The sequence below is a fragment of the Molothrus ater genome, chromosome 2 (assembly GCF_012460135.2).
Source record: "Molothrus ater isolate BHLD 08-10-18 breed brown headed cowbird chromosome 2, BPBGC_Mater_1.1, whole genome shotgun sequence".
In the NCBI taxonomy this organism is placed as follows: Eukaryota; Metazoa; Chordata; class Aves; order Passeriformes; family Icteridae; genus Molothrus; species Molothrus ater.
In genome coordinates, this window is record NC_050479.2 from 97,358,823 (window position 1) to 97,384,525 (window position 25,703).

The 25,703-nt window shown below is 39.4% G+C and overlaps 1 protein-coding gene across 1 annotated transcript in view; it reads left to right on the plus strand.

Moving 5' to 3' along the window:
* The window catches only part of LOC118693904 (uncharacterized), a 51,835-nt gene extending 30,798 nt beyond the window's left edge, over positions 1-21,037 (plus strand). Inside the window, exons 20-32 of the mRNA XM_036394834.2 lie at positions 411-450; positions 3,080-3,138; positions 4,296-4,397; positions 5,150-5,213; positions 9,266-9,312; positions 9,892-9,931; positions 12,562-12,620; positions 13,808-13,909; positions 14,662-14,725; positions 15,622-17,186; positions 17,684-17,747; positions 17,912-17,999; positions 20,049-21,037. Coding sequence (XP_036250727.2) covers positions 411-450; positions 3,080-3,138; positions 4,296-4,397; positions 5,150-5,213; positions 9,266-9,312; positions 9,892-9,931; positions 12,562-12,620; positions 13,808-13,909; positions 14,662-14,725; positions 15,622-17,186; positions 17,684-17,747; positions 17,912-17,999; positions 20,049-20,094 — 2,340 coding nt within the window. The 3' untranslated portion in view covers positions 20,095-21,037. The remainder of the gene's footprint in view (positions 1-410; positions 451-3,079; positions 3,139-4,295; positions 4,398-5,149; positions 5,214-9,265; positions 9,313-9,891; positions 9,932-12,561; positions 12,621-13,807; positions 13,910-14,661; positions 14,726-15,621; positions 17,187-17,683; positions 17,748-17,911; positions 18,000-20,048) is intronic.
* The last annotated feature ends 4,666 nt before the right edge of the window (positions 21,038-25,703 follow it).

The window sequence follows — 25,703 nt, forward strand, 5'->3', positions numbered from 1 at the left end:
CAAAAGCTAAGAAATCATTTATGAGCAGATGGTCCTGTACCACGATATCTGGACTGGTTTTCAGCTGTATTATTAGGGTTATTTTGGAGGGGGAGAGAGAGCAGTTGGATAGGGGCTGTTCACCACCAAGTGCCTTTTTAGTTAGGCAATATGTGGGTCTAACTTTTTAAATTACTACTTGTAAAATCTGTGTAGTCTAGAATAGCTTCTTTTGACTCAAAGTAAGTGTGTGTATAGACTTGTTAATAAAGATGGTGTGATTTGGTCAAAATTTGTGGAATACCACCTGCATTTGTTTCACAACCACCACCCCCCAAAAACTGAGCATGTAGTGAAAGCAGAAAATTCTATGGGCTAATTAATATAGTTTAAGCTACCAGGTAGTAAAATTCCTTTCATGTGCTTTTAAGGAACCTTCTGAGAACTCTGGTGCAGATACATCTGATACAGGTGGGTTTTTTTCATTTACTGCTTATCTAACCTTTAATTAACTTTGTTGAGAAAATTGAAGATAGTGAGGTTTTGACCTTGTATTCCCAAATAATTATTGATTGCATTAATTAGTGGGAACTGCCTTTGACTTGTTTTTAATGTTTATAACTGGTATTATTCAACAGTTTGAGCAAATGAAAACTTGTAGTGTTTTTCATAGATTCAGCTATGGCTAGGCAATAGCCAGCAGTTAATGGCTGAAAGGGAAGTTGTACTAGAGTGTGTTTAGCTTGGGGTTTAAGTATTCTGGTAATTAATAAGCTTGTTCATCTACATAGCTGACTCTAAGGCTGGCAATTTCTTCCCTGTTGAGGGAAATATTTCCTACAGTCATTTGAGAGGATAGTTTCAAATAAGCATTTGAATGATAAAATAATTTCTGCCAATTTAGAAAGCACGCCCTTTTTCTCAGCCTGCTCAATGAAAGCTAGGAAAAATATTTCAGAGGCGCCTGTAGCTTGGCTTCTGTAACTTCCTTTGCCTTTTGCACTTGTGGGATAAATGAGTGAAGTGCTTCACAGACTCTGGTATTTTCATAGCAGCATCCACTAAAATGATTATGCGCTTCTCCTCCTCCTCTTACGAATGGTCTGCGAAGCATCTGGTGAGGATTTGTAGAAACCTCTGTGAGTTCCAGCTGTCTCCAAATCCTTTAAGATGTAGAAATTAGATTCTTAGGGATATGGGATTTGATTCCTCACCTAAAAAATTGAGTGCACTGTGGTGTTTGTGATGTGTGATGTTTTGGCCTTTGGTAGTTTGGGTTGGGTGTTTTCAGGGTCCGTTTTACTTGGTTGGGTTTTGGTGGCTTTTTGATACATAAAAGCTTACCAGTAGGGCACACTAACTTAAGGGAAGAAATCAGTCTTTAGCTGTTTTAACTAAGGTTTTAGTTTTGGCAGGTGTTTTCCCCTTTTAGTATTCATACAGAATACCTCATACTTGTCAGGGAAGGCAGAGTTTCTTCCAGGTATTATCCACTATTTTTGTGTTGAAAGTGTGCAAAGCTTGTCTACAGCAGGCAAAAGTCAAGTGGAGCAGCTCTCACCTGGGCCTGCAAGTCTGTCCTTGATAGGGAAAGTTATTAGGATTACCATTTCTTGCTTTCTCAGGAAGTAGCATGGCAGAGTACATCTAACAATTACTTGTATCCAGCAGGGTCCTATCACAGAGGACTGAAATAATTTGGAGAAGTTTTATTATTTATTATTTTTATTATTATTATTAATTTTTTTATTATTATTATTTATTATTCTCTAAGTTATAACTTAGAGAATGAGAGTGTTTTGGATGCACCTCCTGTGATATAGCTTTCTGAAATAAAGGTCATATTTTTGAGAGAGGAAGATGGAAGTTGTCTTTCTTTCTCTCTGTTCTGCCTTTGAGGCGCAAAGGTGTTACTGAATTTCCCTTTTGGCCATTAAGACCACTTTTGGATTCCCTGGAGAAAATACTTTTATTTTTCCATTCTGTGCCATGGCCCACTGCTAATTACTGAAGTGTTCCAGTGATTTGGAAGTATGATTGCCAGCACATTGAAGATATACTAAAATTAGATTTTTGAGGACTCACACTTAGAAGAATTTTCCACTGTATAGAAATCAACTCGTGCTCTGATGCAAGCTATTTGTTAATAATTTATAGTTGATGTGATGGGGTCAATTATTGTGTGACACAGGAGTTGTTCCCTTTATCTCGAGAAGCACCCATTTTTGTAGCAGTCCAGTCTGTTCATCTGGATGAACATTTAGGAAGCAATCTGACAGGTTTGTGCTCAATTGAGCTGGAGGAAGAAGATTGTATGGCAGAAAGAGAAACAGCAATGTAAGAGTAGTATGACGAGGCAGTGATGTGGTAGTATGATAACCAAGATTTCTTTCACTCACGATTTCCAGGGTTATTCTCCTCTCTTTTTCCTTCCCTCTGATGAGTGCAGGGAAGTTCAGAAATCGGGGCTGAAAATGCAGTCATGTATTTGATGCTCATGGATGACTGATTTTAGCTAATGATGAATTGGAAGGTCTGCCTACATTGAGGACAACAATGTTTTGTTGCATTTCATTCACAAAACCACCCACAGAATACCTAAAACTGAGTGACCAGAGTCTGTCTTGTTTTTTCATATTCTCAAGTCTGCGTTATTTCTCACTTTGTGAGTCCTGAGGTGGTCTTGACAACCGAAAGGTACTGAGAGGAAATGTGAAAGAAAATCCTGGCTATCTTTGTTGGCATATTTGGGAATGCAGTGGGGATTGTGCATTAATGATTAATGAATCTTAGAGAGCCACAAAAGAAGGAGCTTTAAAAATGTTTTACTCTCTGAGATGTTTAATAGAAGTTGTAAAGAACTGATGGCAAACAAGTTTTCGTAAGCCTTCTTTGCTCTGCTGAAGTCATTTATGGAGCTACAAACCATGCTTTTCAATTGGAATTGGAATGGAAACGTAATACAGTTAAAAGTTATAGTGTAGAAAACTGTTTTCTAGAATGAAAACAGTGTAGTCAATAACTTGCACAGTGTGTGTTTAAAAACATTTCTGTTTTGAGTTCAGCTATGTTTGATTTAATATTTACCTTCAAATTGCAGGTGAAGAAGGTGGTGACGTAGCCTCAGTAGGAAGAAAATTTAAAGGAATCCGTCTCAAGGTAAAAATTTTGGGTGTCTAATAGAATGTAGTGATTCAATAGAAGCTAGTTACTATTTGAATAGTTTACACATGCCTGATGAGCTGATGCAGTCAGCAGAAGACTTGATATCGTCTGCGTCTTAATGCACATTTTTGGCAAGTGAGGAGTTCAATAAGTAGCGTCACAGAGACCAATCAATGACAAGTGATGTTATTGTCTTGCTAATACCAGTGGGCCAGAGAAAAGCCTACAATGTACTGCATCAGCAGGCAGCCCTAAGAAGGGCTTTTTCTAGGTAAGGAAAAAGAGAAAGCAGATGGATCATAAGGTGAAAACGCTTGTTAAAGAATGGTCGTTCACCTGAGAGTCTAGAGTAAATAGGTAACATGATTGGAAGCAAATGGTAAATGAGCAGTAATGGCTGCCATAACAAAAGCAGTCTGGGATCTTCTGCTGTTGCTTCCCAAACCAGACTAGGGTCAGGACTAGCCGGACTATTTACAGTGTTGAGGAAAAATATAACACGCACTTTGTGTGTGCAGCCATTTTAATCCTGTGGTTTGCTTCCTCCAATAGCGTTGCCAAAAATGGGATTTACTTTCCTTACTTGTCTAGCACTGTGCTGGTGTCTTCTCTCTGACAACAGCTAATACAATCTGCTTCAGAAAGGAGATTGTTTCCAGTTGCTTCCAGAGATTGCTTCCAGTTTGAGTAATGAATGGCCTTTTATTCCAAAATTCTCTTAGGTTTTACATTGAGGGTAGTTGCAGAGTAGACCTTCATTTGTATATGACTTCACACGGAATGTTGAGAATACAAGTAGAGATTTGCAGCTGTAATCGTCAGAGCTTTGTAACCTTTTTTCTTTCTTCCTCTTTCCTTTATTTGATTGGGATTTTTGATGGTTTTCATCAGAGGATCTTTTAGGCCGAGTGTGCTGTTCCTTGAATATACTTGTTTATTATTCCTTTTTTAAATATCTTCACAGGTAGTTCCTTCTATGGAATTGTGGTGGGTTTTTTTTGGCTGGGGGGGAGGTGGGGAGGCAGAAGTTTATGCAGGTTGCATATAGCCTGATCTGAAGAGTACTTGTTTGCAGTAAATCAGGATAATCATTTTGGAGTTGCCTGTGCCAATAATTTCCATGTGTTTTAATAATTCTGTTTTCCTTTTAGAATCTGAATGTAGAATCTGATGGCCAAATCCTGAAGAAAAAAAGAGTTCCAGTGGATGTGATATTACAAGGTGATGAGAGAAATATTCCCAAATGGATAACGGTGAGATATTTCTCCTATTCTAAGTTATGAGCTAGTTAGAATAAAATAAAAGCTCTTTAACTGGGTAGCAGTTAAATGCATTTTCACACAACTTCTCTGGGCTTCTCCCGTTGTTCTTCTGCTTGATGTCTGTGTAGATATTGTAGGATCTTGGGGTTGTGAGAGCTATGAAATGTAAGAAACAAAGCAAATGTTTTATTAAATGTATTTTCACTTGTTTTTTACTTTTATATGTTGTTCTTGGAACCCTGATGTGCAGGTTGATCTTTGAGCTGTTAATTTTCCTAAAAGTCTAAATCTGAGCTTTGTAGAGGCTCAAAGAAAAAGAATTAGCTTTGTTTTGATCTGGGGAGTGAGGAAGGTCAGGGTGAAGTGTCAGGATGCAGCTTCTCTTTTCTGCTGGAGCTGCCAGAGATGTGTAGATTACTCAAGTGTGTGTGTGTAGATATATATCGATGGATAAGTTCTTATATTTGGGGTAGGGATTAGTACATGACGTGTAACGTATAAGTTGAAAAAATTATGAATAGCTTTCCAAGAATAAACTAGCGAGTCCTAAAACTTTCTACTGAAGTCTTAGACAAGATGTTTTCCACTTTGTCTGAACTTGGCTGAGCCCTTAAAGACCATAACTACTGTACATGACCCAGAAGAGCAGGAGGCAAGGAAGTCACAAGTTAGGTTTTGCTGATATCTTTAACATGCAAAAAGCTCAGAACATTAGATTGTTTTTTTCTTTCTATGTTTTTCAGATAACAACTCCTCCAAGTTTGTCAAAACGTCGTCGTTCAACTTTGCCCGGGCGAGAACTGCTTGGTACAATTAAGTCTTTTGTCTGTTGGTCAAATGTATTTCTTTATTAATATTTCTTAGAAAAAGTATTTCGTTCTTGGGAGGTTTTGCCTTCATATCTCCATATAATTACTTGATTGCTTTAATTAGTGGCCAAAGATTTTGACTGGCTTTTTGTACTATTTTAAACTGGTATTATTCAACATTTTTGATTCTTGAGCAAATGAAAACTTCCAGTGTTTTTCTTAGATTCAGCTATGGCTTGGAAGTAGCCAGCATTAATTGCTGAAAGAGAAGTTGCAGTAAAGTATATGATTAGCTTGGGGTTTATGTATTCTGGTATTCAATTAGCTCCCTCATCTACTTAGCTGCCTCTAAGGCTGGCAATTACTTCTGTGTTAAGGGCAATGCTTCCTACTGTCATTTGAGAGGATAGTTTCAAATAAGCATGTGAATGATAAAATAATTTCTGCCAATTTAGAAAGCACGCCCTTTTTCTCAGCCTGCTCAATGAAAGCTAGGAAAAATATTTCAGAGGCGCCTGTAGCTTGGCTTCTGTAACTTCCTTTGCCTTTTGTACTTTTGGGATAAATGGGTGAAGTGCTTCACAGACTCTGGTATTTTCATAGCAGCATCCAATAAAATGATTATGCGCTTCTCCTCCTCCTCCTCTTACCATACACCTGACAGTAAGAACTCCTTAAAGCTACAATGTTTACATACTGTTTGTGCAGCCCTTTTTGAAAATTAGGAGGTAAGTGGGCATATTAAAAAATGCGTACTACAATAATCTCATGAAGTTCCATAATGGGCTCTCCATAATTTAGGAGATTATTCAGTGCAGTCAGTGAATCAGGATGTCTCCAGGAAAAAGGAGCATACAGTTACTTTATTGGGAGTTAAGTTCCGGAATAGAAACCAAAACATGTCAGTACACCCAAGCATAGATATGATACTACTTGGATGGGATGTGTGACATCTGAACATTTTTCTGAAAAGGAGCTATATGTTCCAATAAAATATATATCTCTACTGGGATAAGTGATCGGGGAGAAATTTTTCCGGTGTAGTAGAGTGAATCACGCAGAATCACTAGATTGGGAGAGACCTTCAAGATCATTGAGTCCAGGCCATGCCCCAACACCTCAACTAGACTATGGCACCAAGTGCCACATCCAGTCTTTTTTAAACACATTGAGGGATATAGTGACTCCACTGCCTCCCTGAGCAGACCATTCTGGTCTTTATCACTCTTCCCGTAAAAACCTTTCTCCTGATATCCAACCTGGATTTCCCTTGACATAGCTTGAGACTGGCTCCTCTGGTTCTGTCCATTGCTGACAGGAGAGAGAGACCAACCCCCACCTGGCTACAGCCACCTTTCAGGAAGTTGTAGAGAGTGATAAGGTCGCCTCTGAGTCTCCTTTTCTCCAGGCTAAACACCCCCAGCTCCCTCAGTCACTCCTCACAGGGTTTGTTTTCCAAGCCCCTCACCAGCCTCGTTGCCTCCTCTGGATGCGCTCAAGTGTCTCAAGGTCCTTCCCAAACTGCGGGGCCAGAACTGGACACAGCCCTCAAGGTGTGGCCTCACCAGTGCCCAGTCCAGGGGAAGGATGACCTCCCTGCTCCTGCTGGCCACACTGTTCCTGACACAGGCCAGGATGCCCTTGGGCTTACTAGCCAGCAGGGCACACTGCTGGCTCATGTTCATGTCAGCCAGTACCCCCAGGTCCCTTTCTGCCTGGGCACTGTCCAGCCACAACATCCCCAGCCTGTAGTGTTGCAGGGCGTTATTGTGGCCAAAATGTCACCATGCCACCTTCACAAAATAAAGGCATGTTGGGCTCAAGTCTCTCAAGGTTGTGTAGTCAGGTTTTTTTGCTGTTATATTATGACATTTGTCTGAGAAACAGCAAACTTTTATTTGGAGCACAAGAGGACAAAGCACTGCCTAGCACGGGCTTCCTCCACAGCACTGCCAAAAAAGATTGTCCATACGGTGGTCAGATACAGGCTTTGAATCAGCTTAAGAAATCTGAATGTAGAGCTGGAAAATAAGGGTCTGGTACAAAAAGTTTCAGATGGTCCTGACCTTTACTTCTTGTTCCATTTGGCTAATGGGGCAAAGTGGTACAAAATTGTGGCTATAGTCTCTGATAAAACATGGAAAGAAAGTTATGTTTTTTCAAAGATACAGTATTTCAAGTTTCTTAGAATAAATATTTTGCTAATCTTTGCAAATCTACTTTATGGTCTGAATATCCTAGAAGCTCTTACAAAAAGGAGTTTACGTGGTTGTCTTAAATGCTGGAAAGACTTGATCTTATTAATTTTAAATTTAGTGTCCTCCATTTCAGATGACCTAGAAAGGCAGAAAAATGGGTAATAGGTGTTTTGCAGCTTCTGATGTTACTTGAGAAAAGTATTACTTTATTTCAAGTCATCCTAGGGAAGAAATTTCTAACTAAATATTCAAGGGTGGTAAACAGCTTTCTTTTGAACAAAGTAAGCCTGCATAGATTTGTATTTTCCTATGTATATTTATATATTCCATAAAAATTAGAATATTGCAGATTTTTTCCAGCTTAAGAAAACCATTGCTCTGGCTTTGTTTAATTGAAACACAAAGACACATGAAAGCATTTGAACTGTCTGGTTTTGGTTGCTGTTAGCCTTAAAAAAGGCGAAAAATCAAACCAGCCCATACACCTTAAGCCCTCAGCCCAAAAAAGATACGTCTGACTATGGATTATTAATGCTAATGTACGGATTTTACTTACTCACTTACTCTTAAGTAGACCTAAGTGTTTTAAATTAGGATACATGAAGGTTTGTGCTATTACGTCTAAGCATTAAACAACTACCTATCACTGGACCCCCTCCCCTTAGAATATCACTAGTGTTGTTTTTTTCCAACTCACAATTCTGCATTTTGCTAGATTTGAGTTTTACTATTTGGGTGGCATGTCCAGCACCCTCATCAAGTTTTAGTGATTTAAACGACAGTCCTTTGAGTGGTGGGGTTTTATTTTTTCATATATGGCAGCTCTGAATGAGGGAGGACCAGGTATGTTAAATTTCAACCTGCCAGAGAAGTGATATTTTTGTCATATATTAGCCACATGATTTGGCTTTTTTTCCTTGCGAATTTTTTGGGAACAAAATGGGCTTTGTGGTGTTTCATAGACCTTGCTCAGTAAGGGATTTCAACTGGACACTACTTTATTCTTCTGATGCCGTCTGTTCCCAACCCAGATATGTTTGGAAGAGGCACTCTTTGGCTTCTAAAAGAATATGTTGTTAAGGAAGTATTACAGTAGTGTTTTGCAAAATCATGAGGATTAATTTCCAGAGAGGGTTACAACCTTAAGCCAGAGCCTTCGAGTTATATGCTTGTTGAATTTTATGAGAGAGTGGTTTTGTAGCCACTGGTTGGAAAATTGTGCTTTGAATAATTATCAGTGGTCTGTGTCCAAACTTGGGGCAAACATGGTGGTTTTTCTACAGGACTTGTCCTGTGCACTTTATTGGTTAAATACTTTATTTAAGTAATTAACGGAAGAGGGAATACCCTTAATTAACTCTCAGATGATAGCAGGTGGTGTTGCCCACTGAGAAATTTGTTGTCTGACAAATTTGGGCTAAAACTGAAATTTCTTCGATTTCATGCAAAGGAGTTCAAAGTAATAGACTTACTTTGGAATAATCAAATGCTGAAGAGACAATTTTGAAAGCTGCTTGAGCCAAGCAAGGATATCGCACTCCGCTGTAAAAATAGCACACACCGTGCTAGAAGATATGCACAAGTGCCTTGAACGTGAAGCACACAAAACCGGTTTTCTGCACTGTTCAACAGTGATAAAAAGGGTGCTGCAGTACTTTGGTTTGTGTTTCAATATAGTGTGATTGGCCAGAGGGAGTCAGAAAAAGAAACCATTTACTAGAGCCACTGGTGATAGGACGTAAATAGAGGGAAAAATAAAAGAAATTGAAAACAAAAATAGCAAGAGAGGCTAAATATTATGAAAGTAATAGAACTTTTTTTTTCCTCTCTCATTCATGCTACGAAATATCAGAGAAGCAGAGCCGTGATTTTGAAGATGAGAACTCAGCAGAACACCAGGTATGGGTGCTACATTGCATCTGTTTTGATGGAGTGTTCCAGGCCAGGCTGGGTGAGGCTTTGAGCAATCTGGCCATCACAGAGGGGATGGTTCTAGATGATTTTTAAGGTCCCTTCCAACCCCCAACCATCCTATGTCCGTCTCTTTGGGAAAATGTATTTATGTAGTCAAAAGCTAAGAAATCATTTATGAGCAGATGGTCCTGTACCACGATATCTGGACTGGTTTTCAGCTGTATTATTAGGGTTATTTTGGAGGGGGAGAGAGAGCAGTTGGATAGGGGCTGTTCACCACCAAGTGCCTTTTTAGTTAGGCAATATGTGGGTCTAACTTTTTAAATTACTACTTGTAAAATCTGTGTAGTCTAGAATAGCTTCTTTTGACTCAAAGTAAGTGTGTGTATAGACTTGTTAATAAAGATGGTGTGATTTGGTCAAAATTTGTGGAATACCACCTGCATTTGTTTCACAACCACCACCCCCCAAAAACTGAGCATGTAGTGAAAGCAGAAAATTCTATGGGCTAATTAATATAGTTTAAGCTACCAGGTAGTAAAATTCCTTTCATGTGCTTTTAAGGAACCTTCTGAGAACTCTGGTGCAGATACATCTGATACAGGTGGGTTTTTTTCATTTACTGCTTATCTAACCTTTAATTAACTTTGTTGAGAAAATTGAAGATAGTGAGGTTTTGACCTTGTATTCCCAAATAATTATTTGATTGCATTAATTAGTGGGAACTGCCTTTGACTTGTTTTTAATGTTTATAACTGGTATTATTCAACAGTTTGAGCAAATGAAAACTTGTAGTGTTTTTCATAGATTCAGCTATGGCTAGGCAATAGCCAGCAGTTAATGGCTGAAAGGGAAGTTGTGCTAGAGTGTGTTTAGCTTGGGGTTTAAGTATTCTGGTAATTAATAAGCTTGTTCATCTACATAGCTGACTCTAAGGCTGGCAATTTCTTCCCTGTTGAGGGAAATATTTCCTACAGTCATTTGAGAGGATAGTTTCAAATAAGCATTTGAATGATAAAATAATTTCTGCCAATTTAGAAAGCACGCCCTTTTTCTCAGCCTGCTCAATGAAAGCTAGGAAAAATATTTCAGAGGCGCCTGTAGCTTGGCTTCTGTAACTTCCTTTGCCTTTTGCACTTGTGGGATAAATGAGTGAAGTGCTTCACAGACTCTGGTATTTTCATAGCAGCATCCACTAAAATGATTATGCGCTTCTCCTCCTCCTCTTACGAATGGTCTGCGAAGCATCTGGTGAGGATTTGTAGAAACCTCTGTGAGTTCCAGCTATCTCCAAATCCTTTAAGATGTAGAAATTAGATTCTTAGGGATATGGGATTTGATTCCTCACCTAAAAAATTGAGTGCACTGTGGTGTTTGTGATGTGTGATGTTTTGGCCTTTGGTAGTTTGGGTTGGGTGTTTTCAGGGTCCGTTTTACTTGGTTGGGTTTTGGTGGCTTTTTGATACATAAAAGCTTACCAGTAGGGCACACTAACTTAAGGGAAGAAATCAGTCTTTAGCTGTTTTAACTAAGGTTTTAGTTTTGGCAGGTGTTTTCCCCTTTTAGTATTCATACAGAATACCTCATACTTGTCAGGGAAGGCAGAGTTTCTTCCAGGTATTATCCACTATTTTTGTGTTGAAAGTGTGCAAAGCTTGTCTACAGCAGGCAAAAGTCAAGTGGAGCAGCTCTCACCTGGGCCTGCAAGTCTGTCCTTGATAGGGAAAGTTATTAGGATTACCATTTCTTGCTTTCTCAGGAAGTAGCATGGCAGAGTACATCTAACAATTACTTGTATCCAGCAGGGTCCTATCACAGAGGACTGAAATAATTTGGAGAAGTATTATTATTTATTATTTTTATTATTATTATTAATTTTTTTATTATTATTGTTTATTATTCTCTAAGTTATAACTTAGAGAATGAGAGTGTTTTGGATGCACCTCCTGTGATATAGCTTTCTGAAATAAAGGTCATATTTTTGAGAGAGGAAGATGGAAGTTGTCTTTCTTTCTCTCTGTTCTGCCTTTGAGGCGCAAAGGTGTTACTGAATTTCCCTTTTGGCCATTAAGACCACTTTTGGATTCCCTGGAGAAAATACTTTTATTTTTCCATTCTGTGCCATGGCCCACTGCTAATTACTGAAGTGTTCCAGTGATTTGGAAGTATGATTGCCAGCACATTGAAGATATACTAAAATTAGATTTTTGAGGACTCACACTTAGAAGAATTTTCCACTGTATAGAAATCAACTCGTGCTCTGATGCAAGCTATTTGTTAATAATTTATAGTTGATGTGATGGGGTCAATTATTGTGTGACACAGGAGTTGTTCCCTTTATCTCGAGAAGCACCCATTTTTGTAGCAGTCCAGTCTGTTCATCTGGATGAACATTTAGGAAGCAATCTGACAGGTTTGTGCTCAATTGAGCTGGAGGAAGAAGATTGTATGGCAGAAAGAGAAACAGCAATGTAAGAGTAGTATGACGAGGCAGTGATGTGGTAGTATGATAACCAAGATTTCTTTCACTCACGATTTCCAGGGTTATTCTCCTCTCTTTTTCCTTCCCTCTGATGAGTGCAGGGAAGTTCAGAAATCGGGGCTGAAAATGCAGTCATGTATTTGATGCTCATGGATGACTGATTTTAGCTAATGATGAATTGGAAGGTCTGCCTACATTGAGGACAACAATGTTTTGTTGCATTTCATTCACAAAACCACCCACAGAATACCTAAAACTGAGTGACCAGAGTCTGTCTTGTTTTTTCATATTCTCAAGTCTGCGTTATTTCTCACTTTGTGAGTCCTGAGGTGGTCTTGACAACCGAAAGGTACTGAGAGGAAATGTGAAAGAAAATCCTGGCTATCTTTGTTGGCATATTTGGGAATGCAGTGGGGATTGTGCATTAATGATTAATGAATCTTAGAGAGCCACAAAAGAAGGAGCTTTAAAAATGTTTTACTCTCTGAGATGTTTAATAGAAGTTGTAAAGAACTGATGGCAAACAAGTTTTCGTAAGCCTTCTTTGCTCTGCTGAAGTCATTTATGGAGCTACAAACCATGCTTTTCAATTGGAATTGGAATGGAAACGTAATACAGTTAAAAGTTATAGTGTAGAAAACTGTTTTCTAGAATGAAAACAGTGTAGTCAATAACTTGCACAGTGTGTGTTTAAAAACATTTCTGTTTTGAGTTCAGCTATGTTTGATTTAATATTTACCTTCAAATTGCAGGTGAAGAAGGTGGTGACGTAGCCTCAGTAGGAAGAAAATTTAAAGGAATCCGTCTCAAGGTAAAAATTTTGGGTGTCTAATAGAATGTAGTGATTCAATAGAAGCTAGTTACTATTTGAATAGTTTACACATGCCTGATGAGCTGATGCAGTCAGCAGAAGACTTGATATCGTCTGCGTCTTAATGCACATTTTTGGCAAGTGAGGAGTTCAATAAGTAGCGTCACAGAGACCAATCAATGACAAGTGATGTTATTGTCTTGCTAATACCAGTGGGCCAGAGAAAGGCCTACAATGTACTGCATCAGCAGGCAGCCCTAAGAAGGGCTTTTTCTAGGTAAGGAAAAAGAGAAAGCAGATGGATCATAAGGTGAAAACGCTTGTTAAAGAATGGTCGTTCACCTGAGAGTCTAGAGTAAATAGGTAACATGATTGGAAGCAAATGGTAAATGAGCAGTAATGGCTGCCATAACAAAAGCAGTCTGGGATCTTCTGCTGTTGCTTCCCAAACCAGACTAGGGTCAGGACTAGCCGGACTATTTACAGTGTTGAGGAAAAATATAACACGCACTTTGTGTGTGCAGCCATTTTAATCCTGTGGTTTGCTTCCTCCAATAGCGTTGCCAAAAATGGGATTTACTTTCCTTACTTGTCTAGCACTGTGCTGGTGTCTTCTCTCTGACAACAGCTAATACAATCTGCTTCAGAAAGGAGATTGTTTCCAGTTGCTTCCAGAGATTGCTTCCAGTTTGAGTAATGAATGGCCTTTTATTCCAAAATTCTCTTAGGTTTTACATTGAGGGTAGTTGCAGAGTAGACCTTCATTTGTATATGACTTCACACGGAATGTTGAGAATACAAGTAGAGATTTGCAGCTGTAATCGTCAGAGCTTTGTAACCTTTTTTCTTTCTTCCTCTTTCCTTTATTTGATTGGGATTTTTGATGGTTTTCATCAGAGGATCTTTTAGGCCGAGTGTGCTGTTCCTTGAATATACTTGTTTATTATTCCTTTTTTAAATATCTTCACAGGTAGTTCCTTCTATGGAATTGTGGTGGGTTTTTTTTGGCTGGGGGGGAGGTGGGGAGGCAGGTTTTTGCCTAAAACGTGTACATTAAAAATAAGTTTATGCAGGTTGCATATAGCCTGATCTGAAGAGTACTTGTTTGCAGTAAATCAGGATAATCATTTTGGAGTTGCCTGTGCCAATAATTTCCATGTGTTTTAATAATTCTGTTTTCCTTTTAGAATCTGAATGTAGAATCTGATGGCCAAATCCTGAAGAAAAAAAGAGTTCCAGTGGATGTGATATTACAAGGTGATGAGAGAAATATTCCCAAATGGATAACGGTGAGATATTTCTCCTATTCTAAGTTATGAGCTAGTTAGAATAAAATAAAAGCTCTTTAACTGGGTAGCAGTTAAATGCATTTTCACACAACTTCTCTGGGCTTCTCCCATTGTTCTTCTGCTTGATGTCTGTGTAGATATTGTAGGATCTTGGGGTTGTGAGAGCTATGAAATGTAAGAAACAAAGCAAATGTTTTATTAAATGTATTTTCACTTGTTTTTTACTTTTATATGTTGTTCTTGGAACCCTGATGTGCAGGTTGATCTTTGAGCTGTTAATTTTCCTAAAAGTCTAAATCTGAGCTTTGTAGAGGCTCAAAGAAAAAGAATTAGCTTTGTTTTGATCTGGGGAGTGAGGAAGGTCAGGGTGAAGTGTCAGGATGCAGCTTCTCTTTTCTGCTGGAGCTGCCAGAGATGTGTAGATTACTCAAGTGTGTGTGTGTAGATATATATCGATGGATAAGTTCTTATATTTGGGGTAGGGATTAGTACATGACGTGTAACGTATAAGTTGAAAAAATTATGAATAGCTTTCCAAGAATAAACTAGCGAGTCCTAAAACTTTCTACTGAAGTCTTAGACAAGATGTTTTCCACTTTGTCTGAACTTGGCTGAGCCCTTAAAGACCATAACTACTGTACATGACCCAGAAGAGCAAGAGGCAAGGAAGTCACAAGTTAGGTTTTGCTGATATCTTTAACATGCAAAAAGCTCAGAACATTAGATTGTTTTTTTCTTTCTATGTTTTTCAGATAACAACTCCTCCAAGTTTGTCAAAACGTCGTCGTTCAACTTTGCCCGTGCGAGAACTGCTTGGTACAATTAAGTCTTTTGTCTGTTGGTCAAATGTATTTCTTTAAAAATATGGTTTTATTGAAATTCATTAGGAGAAATATTTCATTTCTTGTAAACAAAGGCATTATTTATCCAGCTTAAAATTTTAATAGTCTGGATTTCATAGGAAAGTCAGACATGATTTTTCTTATGGCAAACTGTATTTTGAAAACAGAAACCAAACAAATTGTCTGTATAAATCCAGCTGTTTTCATGCTGCCTCAGGAACCAATATGCATAGTTACAAATTCAGCAGCATTTAGCTCACTGTAAGCAATGGTTTTTAGTTCTGCTTATTTTAATCTCAAGGAATGTAATACAGTGGCTTGGGGTCCGCTGGCAACTGATAGTCAGAGTGGTTCTTTGTCAGTGAACTTTGGTCAGAAGCTTTCCAGACTCATTGCAAGCTTAAGAGTTTTAATATAAATATTTTAGGCTTAACTACTGAAAGCAATATTTTCATCATGATTTATGAAAACAAAAGCTGTACTTTTAATAGCCGAGTACAAAGCTTTCAGGGAACACTGCAAATAAGTAACACAACCTTTTGGATAAGGCTCTTACTTCTGACCAGGATTGACAAAATTTCAAAGAAGTCTTCTTTTGCAGTGAATAGCTGCATATTATGCTATTTGAATAATGCAGTTTTCCAACATTTAACTTCTTTCTTCTTTAATATGTGAAGTCCATATGGTTAGAAATGTATTAATTTTTTTTGTAATAATCAGTAAGGCTATCTGAATCATATGCAGTTTATTTTAAGCTATACAATATATTATTGTAAGTGCCTTAATAGGTTCGGATTTTTTTCTGTCTTTGTTTTTGTTTTTTTGACTCATTGTAGTTTTTTTGTTTGCTTTTTGGGTTTTTTTGAATAGGCAATCAAGCTACTGTTTGCAGAAAGAAGCTAGAGTTTTCAAATGAATGTTCTTCATCCAAATATCCACAGTTACAACATTCTGCTGTTCCCATTCCATCAAATACAGTAGCCTCACCCAGGCATCAACTTTGTCCAGAACTGAGCATAACTTCATGTGATAGTATCCTTGGAGAATACCAGTCTGCAGATGAGGAATGCTCCTTGAGCAGTACAACTCTTTCAGGCTTGTATCCAGCAATGGTAGCGATACTTACAAAGCTCATGACCAAGCATTCTCAGAGAAAAGTGTTGAAGTACATGTTTGGACACTTAAGGTCCAAGAGACGGCATTCTAGAAGACCAAAGCTCAGTGTCACTGCACACAAAATTACAGGGTTCAGACCCTGTAAATGTAAACCAAAGAAAGCATTCCACAGCATGTGTTGCCGTAGAAGTGAAGACAACCAAAATCCAACTTTTGGAAATGAGAGCAGAGAATTCTGTTATGACAGTTGTCCCATTAGTAATTCATCTGGTCTGGTGCCTCATGCTTGTGCTGATACAAATGAAATCAAAATGCACTACTCTGACTCAAGTTTAGAACAACATTTGGCATCTGGAAAACGTCAAGAAGTCTGCAAACACACTGCTTTTCCTGATGTTATGGATAGAATGGGAGAGACATTTCTAGTTGAAGATAAATTACAGGCTATTGCCTCACCAAAGAATTCAGAATACATAGAAGGTGAAAAATTTACTTACAAATGTTTCTCAGAACCGAGTTTTATAACATCTACTGCCAGTTCAGATTCAAGAGCGTTTCATCTTGTAGAAGAGAGTAAGACTCAGAAAACCGACTTTTGTGTTGGTACCTCAGAGTTGTGTTCATCTGCTTGCAGTTCCCATGACAATAGAAACAATTCTATACCTACCACAAATTGTTCTCCTGCAAGATCATCAAATACTATGTTCATATGTCCTCAAAAAATAACTTCTTTCCAGCACAAAAAGTCATTTTCCTCCTGGAAGCAGAATCCTTCAAAGAGGGATGAAGAAATAGATGCTGCATTTGACAAACTCTACTACAGAGTGATTTCTGGAGAATACTTTAAGCCTTTGACATTGACAAGACCTCTTTTAAACTCACAGAACCATGAAGAGAAAGGAACATTAGTGAAGAGTAATCTAAGTGATTCTGAGAGGTCCCTTAAACAGTGTGGTATAGAATTTGAGAAACTGTGTGGGAAGTCTGTTCCAAAATCTCCTGGGCTTCAGAGAACTTCAAATTTCAGGAAGTATGAAGAAATACAGATGCCTGAAACTGTAAATGCTCTTGTTAATTCTCCTGTCAGAACTTATTCTGCAATTTCCAGTGCTAAAAGAGCAGGAAATTTTCAAAACCATCCTCTTTGTTCACCAGTAAAGCGACTGAAATTTATACCGGAATATTGTTTTTCTTCAAGCAAATGTCAGGAGATTTCCCACAGTAAAGAGGGTAATCTTCAGACAGGTGGCATGGATTTTTTGAGCACGTACAACTGTAGCAAGCCCAGCTTTTTTGCTGATCGCAACTGTCATTGTCAGGTATTTCAGGAGCTTGGGGGGGAAAAAACTGTGCACCTTTAGATATTTGGAAAAGGGCTTAAGAATGGATTAGAGCTGCAAGCTGTTTCGACTAAGGATAGCATACTTATGGTGCTTTTTGGTCAGTAGGGATGTTTTACAGCTCTGGGGGCTTGGGGATATCAGGTCTCCTGGATCCATATGATGAAGCTCTTTATATTTAATAAATTTGAAATGGTTCTAAATGAAAGTTTTTACTCCATTTTAATAGACAATGTCACTGAAAAAATGGTCTCAAATATTGACTCCGTTATGGTGTTGTCCTTTTGAAATAATGACATTAATTTTAGAGATGGACAAGGTAAAACAAATTAATCTTTATAGGCTTTCACAGGAATCATTAAACTTTCTGATTTAAATCAGACACTTCTTTCCAAGTTCACAGTAATTTCTTCTGAGGCAAGCTGTGAAATAGTATATCTTTTAATGAATGTTATATGTTGCTGCTTTATTTTCAGGTCTCTGGATCTCATGATTCTTCACAACAAAGTTTTCTTGGTATCTCTGGCACTTCCCTGCAAGGTTAGTTTCAGACACTTTATTAATTCATGCAAGAGTATTTTCTTAAGGAAATTTGCCCATAGAAGTACTTCCAATGTTTAAATAGGCTAATACCTAACATTCTGTAATGTTCATGCTACTCAGCATTGTTCCTGCCCTTTTTATCCATTGTTTCTAATCACCAGAATCTGGGACTGCAGGTGCACACTCTGGTTGGCTTGGGGCAATGGAGAATTGCAGCTCTCTCAGAAATATGAGCAAGCATCACCCAAGGTAATAATAGCCTCTTTTTAAAAGCGGTTTCAAAATTAATTCTTACTCCTCTACGCCTGCCTTAAAGATATGGAGGTGACATGCATACTTTTGTAGAATGAAAATGAGTGTGGGAGAGCCCAAGCTAATCACAGCTGCAGACTTGAACACTGAGAGGCAAGTGTCTGTGGTCAAAACTAGCCAGACTCCAACAAGGAGAGCTGCTGAGCACAAGACAGTAAGATGACCTGGCTGAATACCTACTGTAATTCCTATCTGGTGTTCATTATAGAGGCATTTATTATTTTAGATATGCTGTGGAATTGATTGTGGCTCTGTGTTTAAACTGACAAGTCCTCTCAGAGAGGATTGCAATATATTGTTATTTAAAAGAACTTGCAAAAGCTGGCCTCTGTGCAGATGGGCATCATTAGCTTCATTTTGGCTCTGTGTGAACAAGCAGTGGTTCTGTTTGGAACATATCAGAGATACTCTCCTCCTGCTATTATCACTACTGGCAGTGTACTTAGATCTCTGGAAGCAGGACACTTTCCAGTTCCCTGAATACTGGCCTAAAATGTCTGGTTTTCATAGAAAATAAGTAACTTTTAGAGGATTATCAAGCTTCAGATCTCTTCAATTTTTAATTACAAACATTTAATATTCCAAGAATTTCTGAATCATTAAAAGCTCTCTAAAAAATTCCTGATTTTATTTACCAGAACATTTTTTACGTGCTTTTTTGCCATAAGTGTAATTTTTCACGAGACATGCTGGCTTCCCAGGCTCAGTCAGGAAATATTTTCACTATGCTTGAGGCCATCATCGTATCAGCATTAACTGACAATGTTTGAATTGGAAGGTCAAAGGAAGGCTGAAAGTATTTTTTAAACTACTTGTATGGAGAATTTACCCAGAAAAGAAGTTTTAATGATGTAAAGAAATCAAGTTTCAGTTTAAGCAAAGATGGAATTGAAATTTAGAGGCTTACAAATACATACAATATTGATAAAGATTATTTTTTGATTATTTCGTATATAATGAAAGATTGGAGACAAGCTGATGAGTATGCAAGGATGTTTCTGTGATGTTGAGTATGCCCACTTAACTGAGCAAAGTTCTTCTCAGTTCTTTGATTGCCTTTTGTTTTTCCTCACTACGGTATCCTGTCTCCTCATACAAAACAGCCATTCCTGTTAGATTAGTTATTGTTTTAAAGGAAATGGGTTTTCTTTATTTAATGCCTATAAGTAGAGAAATCAAGATTTCAGAGTTTTCTTCCAAATCATCTGGAATAAAATCTATTTCTTTCTTCTTTAATTATACAAAGACATGTTTGCTGATTTGTAGCCAAAACAGACTGTCAGCTGGAAAGCTTCCTGAGGCCTGTGGTGTGATATTTTCAGCTTTCTATGGTTCCCAGCAGTGAAGCTTTTTAATGGCTTCAGATCCCTCAGACGTTCAATGCTATGTGGAAAAATGCTCTATTTTCTAATGAATGGTTGTGAAAAGAAAAGGGATAATGTTTTTCTATCTGGACCCAGATTGCCTTTATCTAGAAGATGATTATGAAGGAGATTTCTGAAAAGGAAATGTTCCTAACGAATAACATAACATAAATGTTCATAACAGCTCTGCGTGAACGCTGTCCTACAGCTTTACTGCTATACTTAATTGTCAGATGTAAACGAAATTAGTTCAAAATAGGAGAGAAAATCTATGCAATTTCTTAAGCAAAGTGTTCTCACTTGTATCTTTATCTTTTATCTAGTTCTGAATACATTCCAAGATTGCATCTCAAAGTTTAATAGATATACATAACTTAGATTGATCTAGTAGCACTACTGAGGGATTAAAATGACATAGCATGGAAAGCTTCCTCTCCATGTGAAAGCACATAGGAAAGCAGACAAGGAGCCCTGCTGCTGTTGACAGTCAAGATGTTCAGATACCTTGCTTTTACAATTTGTTTCAATTTCATCCTGTTCACTGGAGTTTCAGCAAATGTACAGTATTTTTGTGTAATTTACTCCATCATCTAAACAAAGGTTTTGGGTTTTTTTTCCTTAGAGTATACAGAAAACTAAGCTACACTGATGGGAAAGACCAACTGTAGGAATCCCTTGGATGACTCTCTGGTTAAAGCTCACCAAGAAGCATTAATGCATTGTTACAGTTAAAAAAGTTTTATATAGGTTGGGTTTTATTCAGTGTTGTTTCTTCTTCCAAGAATCAAGGATGTATAATTATATGTAAGCAATACACAAATAGTTCTGACTTATACTTCATTGTAGTTCAAATCTTTGGGAAAGGGTTCATCCCTTTTAACAGGGCACTTCTTACTCAATTTATGGCTAAGTTGGATTTTTATATTTGACAGTATTTGTAATAACAGAGTGTGATCTGTATTCTTTTTATTTGCTGTTAAGCTTTGATTGTTACTGTATTAATAATAAGGAAACTGTATTAATAATAAGGAATAAGCTTATTTACCTAAATTGTTGCCTGTTCATGCTTTTTGAATGCATCAGTACAGACCCAAAAATCATTGCTATATACTATGACTTGAGTCTGCTATGCAATGTTAATGTTAAAATTTTCCAGAGTTGGTTGTTCAATAAAATTTTATACTGTTTAATACAAAAATCATTGCTATATACTATGACTCGAGTCTGCTATGCAATGTTAATGTTAAAATTTTCCAGAGTTGGTTGTTCAATAAAATTTTATACTGTTTAATACAAAAATCATTGCTATATACTATGACTCGAGTCTGCTATGCAATGTTAATGTTAAAATTTTCCAGAGTTGGTTGTTCAATAAAATTTTATACTGTTTAATACAAAAATCATTGCTATATACTATGACTCGAGTCTGCTATGCAATGTTAATGTTAAAATTTTCCAGAGTTGGTTGTTCAATAAAATTTTATACTGTTTAATACAAAAATCATTGCTATATACTATGACTCGAGTCTGCTATGCAATGTTAATGTTAAAATTTTCCAGAGTTGGTTGTTCAATAAAATTTTATACTGTTTAATACAAAAATCATTGCTATATACTATGACTCGAGTCTGCTATGCAATGTTAATGTTAAAATTTTCCAGAGTTGGTTGTTCAATAAAATTTTATACTGTTTAATAGGTTTGATAATTGCATTACGTGTTTTGACAAAATTGTAAACCTAGAACCTAGCCCCTCTTATGTTGTAATTAGTTGTAACTTGCTCTATATGTAAAGAATTTAACTGGTTCACAGCAAATTTTAAAGAGAACCCCAAAGGGGCTCCTCTAGGAAAGCAGATTCAATCAATCCCTCCCCCCAACCGGTCCAGGAGAAAATACCTCCTTGGAGAAAAGTGGAAAAAACTGTTTATTAAACAATAAAACCTAAACAATATTAAACAATAAACCCCCTTGCGGCTCCAAAAGAGATGACAAACTCAGAAAGTCCCTCCCAGGGTTGCAGTTCAGCTCACTCAGTCTCTTATCAGTCCCTCCGGTGCTGGAAATGTTGCGGCCCAGGCCCAGCCTGGTGGGTCACAGGTGTGAGCTGATGGTGCTCCCCTGGGTGTTCAGTCCAGAGCAGGTTTGAACAGGTCCAAAGAAAAAGGGAAAAAAAAGCTCACAGTCCAGGGAACTTCTTTGCCTCAGCTAGCTAAACTAACTAAAAGCAAAGGAGAGCTCTGTCCCGCTGTCTGTCCATCCACAGACAACACAGTCCAGGAGCAGGAATGTGGACGGGTGAGTGCAGTGTCTGAAAACAAACTGCTCACTTCTCTCCTCCCTTCACTCTCTGGAACACGTCTTAAAGGTGCAACATTTATTATTCAGCATAAAAAGAACAAGATGATTGGGGATAAAAGCATCATATAGTCAACCTAGGACATTCCACCCCTTATCCCCATATCATCAGCTTACTACTAAAACCAATATATATTCTAACTCTACAAACCCATACATTATACATCCAATATAAAGCTATTTAGACAATGGTAGTAAAGCAAAAAAAAAAAAAATTTACACATAGGTCTCACTCAACAATCAGATCTTCCTTCCATAGGTATTCCATAGGTACACATCGTGTTCTTCCATCTTTTTGCATTATCCGCCATGTGCAACCTGTTCCCTGAGCAAAAACAACCCCATGAATGGGTTTGTCTGTATTCAAGGCAGAATTAATCCAAACTGTCTTCCCTAACAAACCTCTGACATGTACCACTGGGACTTTGTCTCCATCTACTCTATGCAAAGGCTCCGATTGGGCAGGGCCCACTTGGTTAGTAGAGCCTCGGGTGTTAGCTAACCAGGTGCCTTTTGCCAGATGCTGCTCCCAGTTTTTGAAAGATCCCCCACCTAATGCTTTCAAGGTGGTTTTTAGCAGTCCATTGTACGTCTCCACTTTGCCTACAGCTGGTGCATGGTAGGGGATATGGTACACCCACTCAATGCCACGTTCCCTAGCCCAGGTGTTGATAAGGCTGTTCTTGAAATGGGTCTCAGTCCTTTCGAGGGTACTATGCCTCCACAGGACTTGCTTTTCCAGGCCCAGGATGGTGTTCTGGGCAGTAGCATGAGACACAGGGTAGGTTACCAACCATCCTGTGGCGGCTTCTACCATGGTCAACACATAGCGTGTCTGGGGCAGTGTGATGTAGTCAATCTGCCAGGCCTCCCCATACTTCAGCTTGGACCACCACCACCATACCATAGGGGCTTCACTCGCTTGGCCTGCATGATGGCAGCACACATCTCACAGTCATGGATAACCTGAAAAATACTGCCCATGGTTAAATCCACCCCTCAGTCTTGTCCCACTTATAGGTGGCATCTCTACCCTGATGGCATGAGGCATCATGGGCCCATCGAGCTAGGGATATCTCTCCCTCGTGTTCCCAGTCTAGGTCTATCTTGGACACCCCTATTTTTGCAGCCTGGTCTACCTGCTCGTTGTTTTGGTGCTCCTTATTACCTCTACTCTTGGGACATGGGCATCTACATGGCAGACCTTCACAGGTAGCCTACCTGGCAGCAATGTTTTTCCACTCATCAGCAGCCCAAATTGGTTTTCCTATACACTGCCAGTCATCCTCTTTCCACCTTTCCAGCCAGCCCCACAGAGCATTGGCTACTATCCAAGAATCAGTATAAAGGTAGAGCTTTGGCCACTTCTCTTTCTCAGCAATGTCCAGGGCCAGTTGAACAGCTTTGAGTTCAGCAAGTTGGCTTGATCCACCTTCTCCTTCAGTGGCCTCTGCGACCTGTCATGTGGGGCTCCATAGGGCTGCTTTCCACTTTCGTTTCATTCCCACAATGTGGCAAGAACCATCAGTAAAAAGAGCGTATCATGTATCTTCTGCTGGCAGTTGGTATGGTGGAGCTTTTTCAGCATGTGTCACTTCTTGTTCCTCTTCATCAGTGAGACCAAAGTTTTCACCTTCTGGCCAGTTTTAATTATTTCCAGAATCCTAGGGTGATTCAGGTGTCCAATATGGGCACACTGTGTGATAAGAGCAATCCACTTGCTCCATGTAGCACTGGTGGCATGGTGAGTGGAAGGAACCTTGCCTTTGAGCATCCACCCCAGCACCGGTAGTCAGGGTGCCAGGAGGAGTTGTGCTTCAGTGCCTATTACCTCTGAACCGGCTTGGACTTCTTCAAAGGCTGCTAAAATTTCCTTCTCTGTTGGAGTATAGTTGGCTTCAGATTCTTTGTAGCTTCAACTCCAAAATCCTAGTGGTCGACCCTGAGTCTCCCCAGGCACCTTCTGCCAAAGGCTCCAGAACAAGCCACTGTTCCCAGCTGCAGAGTAGAGCATGTTCTTCACCTCTGGTCCCATCCTGACTGGGCCAAGGGCTACTGCATGAGCAGTCTCCTCCTTGATCAGTGCAAAGGCTTGCTGCTGCTCAGGGCCCCAGTGGAACTCATTCTTCTTACGGGTGACCAGGTAGAGAGGGCTCAGAATCTGACTGTATTCAGGAATGTGCATCCTCCAAAAACCTATGGCACCTAGGAAAGTTTGTGTTTCCTTCTTGCTGGATGGTGGAGACATTGCTGTGATCCCATTGATGACATTGGTGGGAATCTGACGCCGTCCATCTTGCCACTTCACTCCCAGAAACTGGATCTAACAGTTTAGATCAGGTCCCTTGACTTTGCTCTTCTTGATGGTGAAGCCAGCTTTTAGGAGAATCTGGATGATTTTCTCTCTCAAACACTTCTGCTGCCATCTTCCCCCACACAATGATGTCATCAATATATTGCAGATATTCTGGAGCCTCACCCTTTTCCTAGTGCAGCCTGGATCAGTCCATGGCAGATGGTGGGGCTATGCTTCCACCCCTGGGGCAGTCAGTTCCAGGTGTACTGCACGCCCCTCCAGGTGAAGGCAAACTGAGGCCTGCATTCTGCTGCCAGAGGAATGGAGAAAAACGCGTCAGCAATGTCTATAGTGGCGTACCACTTTGCTGCCTTGGACTCCAGCTCGTACTGGAGTTCCAGCATGTCCGGCACAGCAGTGCTCAGCGGTGGAGTCACTTCATTCAATGCCCGGTAGTTCACAGTCAATCTCCATTCTCCTTCAAATGGGGCTATTGAAGGGTGAGTGGGTCTTGCTGACCACCCCTTGGCTCTCCAGCTCACGGGTCATTTTGTGGATGGGGATCACGGCATCTCAGTTCGTTCGGTGCTGTCGGCGGTACACAGTCGAGGTGGCAATCGGCACTTGTTGCTCTTCCACCTTCAGGAGTCCCACTGCAGATGGGTTTTCTGACAGTCCAGGCAAGGTGTTCAATTGCTTGATGCCCTCTGTCTCTACAGCAGCTATTCCAAATGCCCATCTGAGTCTCTTTGGGTCTTTGAAATACTCACTTTGGAGGAAGTCTATGCCTAAAACGCATGGTGCCTCTGGGCCAGTCACAATAGGGTGTTTCTTCCATTAATTTCCTGTCAGGATCACCTCAGCTTCCACCAAAGTAAAATCCTGTGATCCCACTGTCACACCAGCAGTAGAAACAAATTCTGTCCCCACATGTCTCAATGGGATTAATGTACATTTTGCACCAGTATTGACCAAAGCTTTTTATTCTTGTGGTTCAGGTGTGCCAGGCCAACGAACCCACACAGTCCAAAAAACACCATTTTCCCTAGCTTCTACCTGGCTACCTACCTACCCTCTAAGCCTGGTTATCCTTCTTTCCCTAGGCATATGTCTTGGAGGTTTCTTCCAGGGGATCGAAAATATTGTCATTATCATATATGACAGTTCGGTTACTGGCCACTGAAGCTTCTTCCCTTTTGGAACTTCCTCTCTGAGTCTTCAGTTCACGCACCTGTAGTGCCAGGGCGGCAGTAGATTTTCCATCCCATCTCCTCGTGTTTTCTCCACAATCACGCAGGAAGAACCACAGCTCAGCTTGTGGGGTGTACCTTCTCTCTCCATCTGGGGAACGTCTGCATTGAGTACCAGAACCTCTGATCTGTACTGCTGAGATTTGGAGAAAGTCCTCTTTAATCTCCTCCCTCAGTTTCTTGTGATTCTCCTCCATCTTGTCTAATTTCTGCAGACGTGTTTCCACTGCTGTGATTCTGGCTTGTGTTGGGCCATGTACAGCATTTGCATATGCTCAGAGCTTCTTTGCCATATCAAGCACAGTCTCCTCCCCATCATCCTGCTTCATTATTCTAAAGCAGAAGCATATTCTTGTGGCCCAAGTCGTACAAGT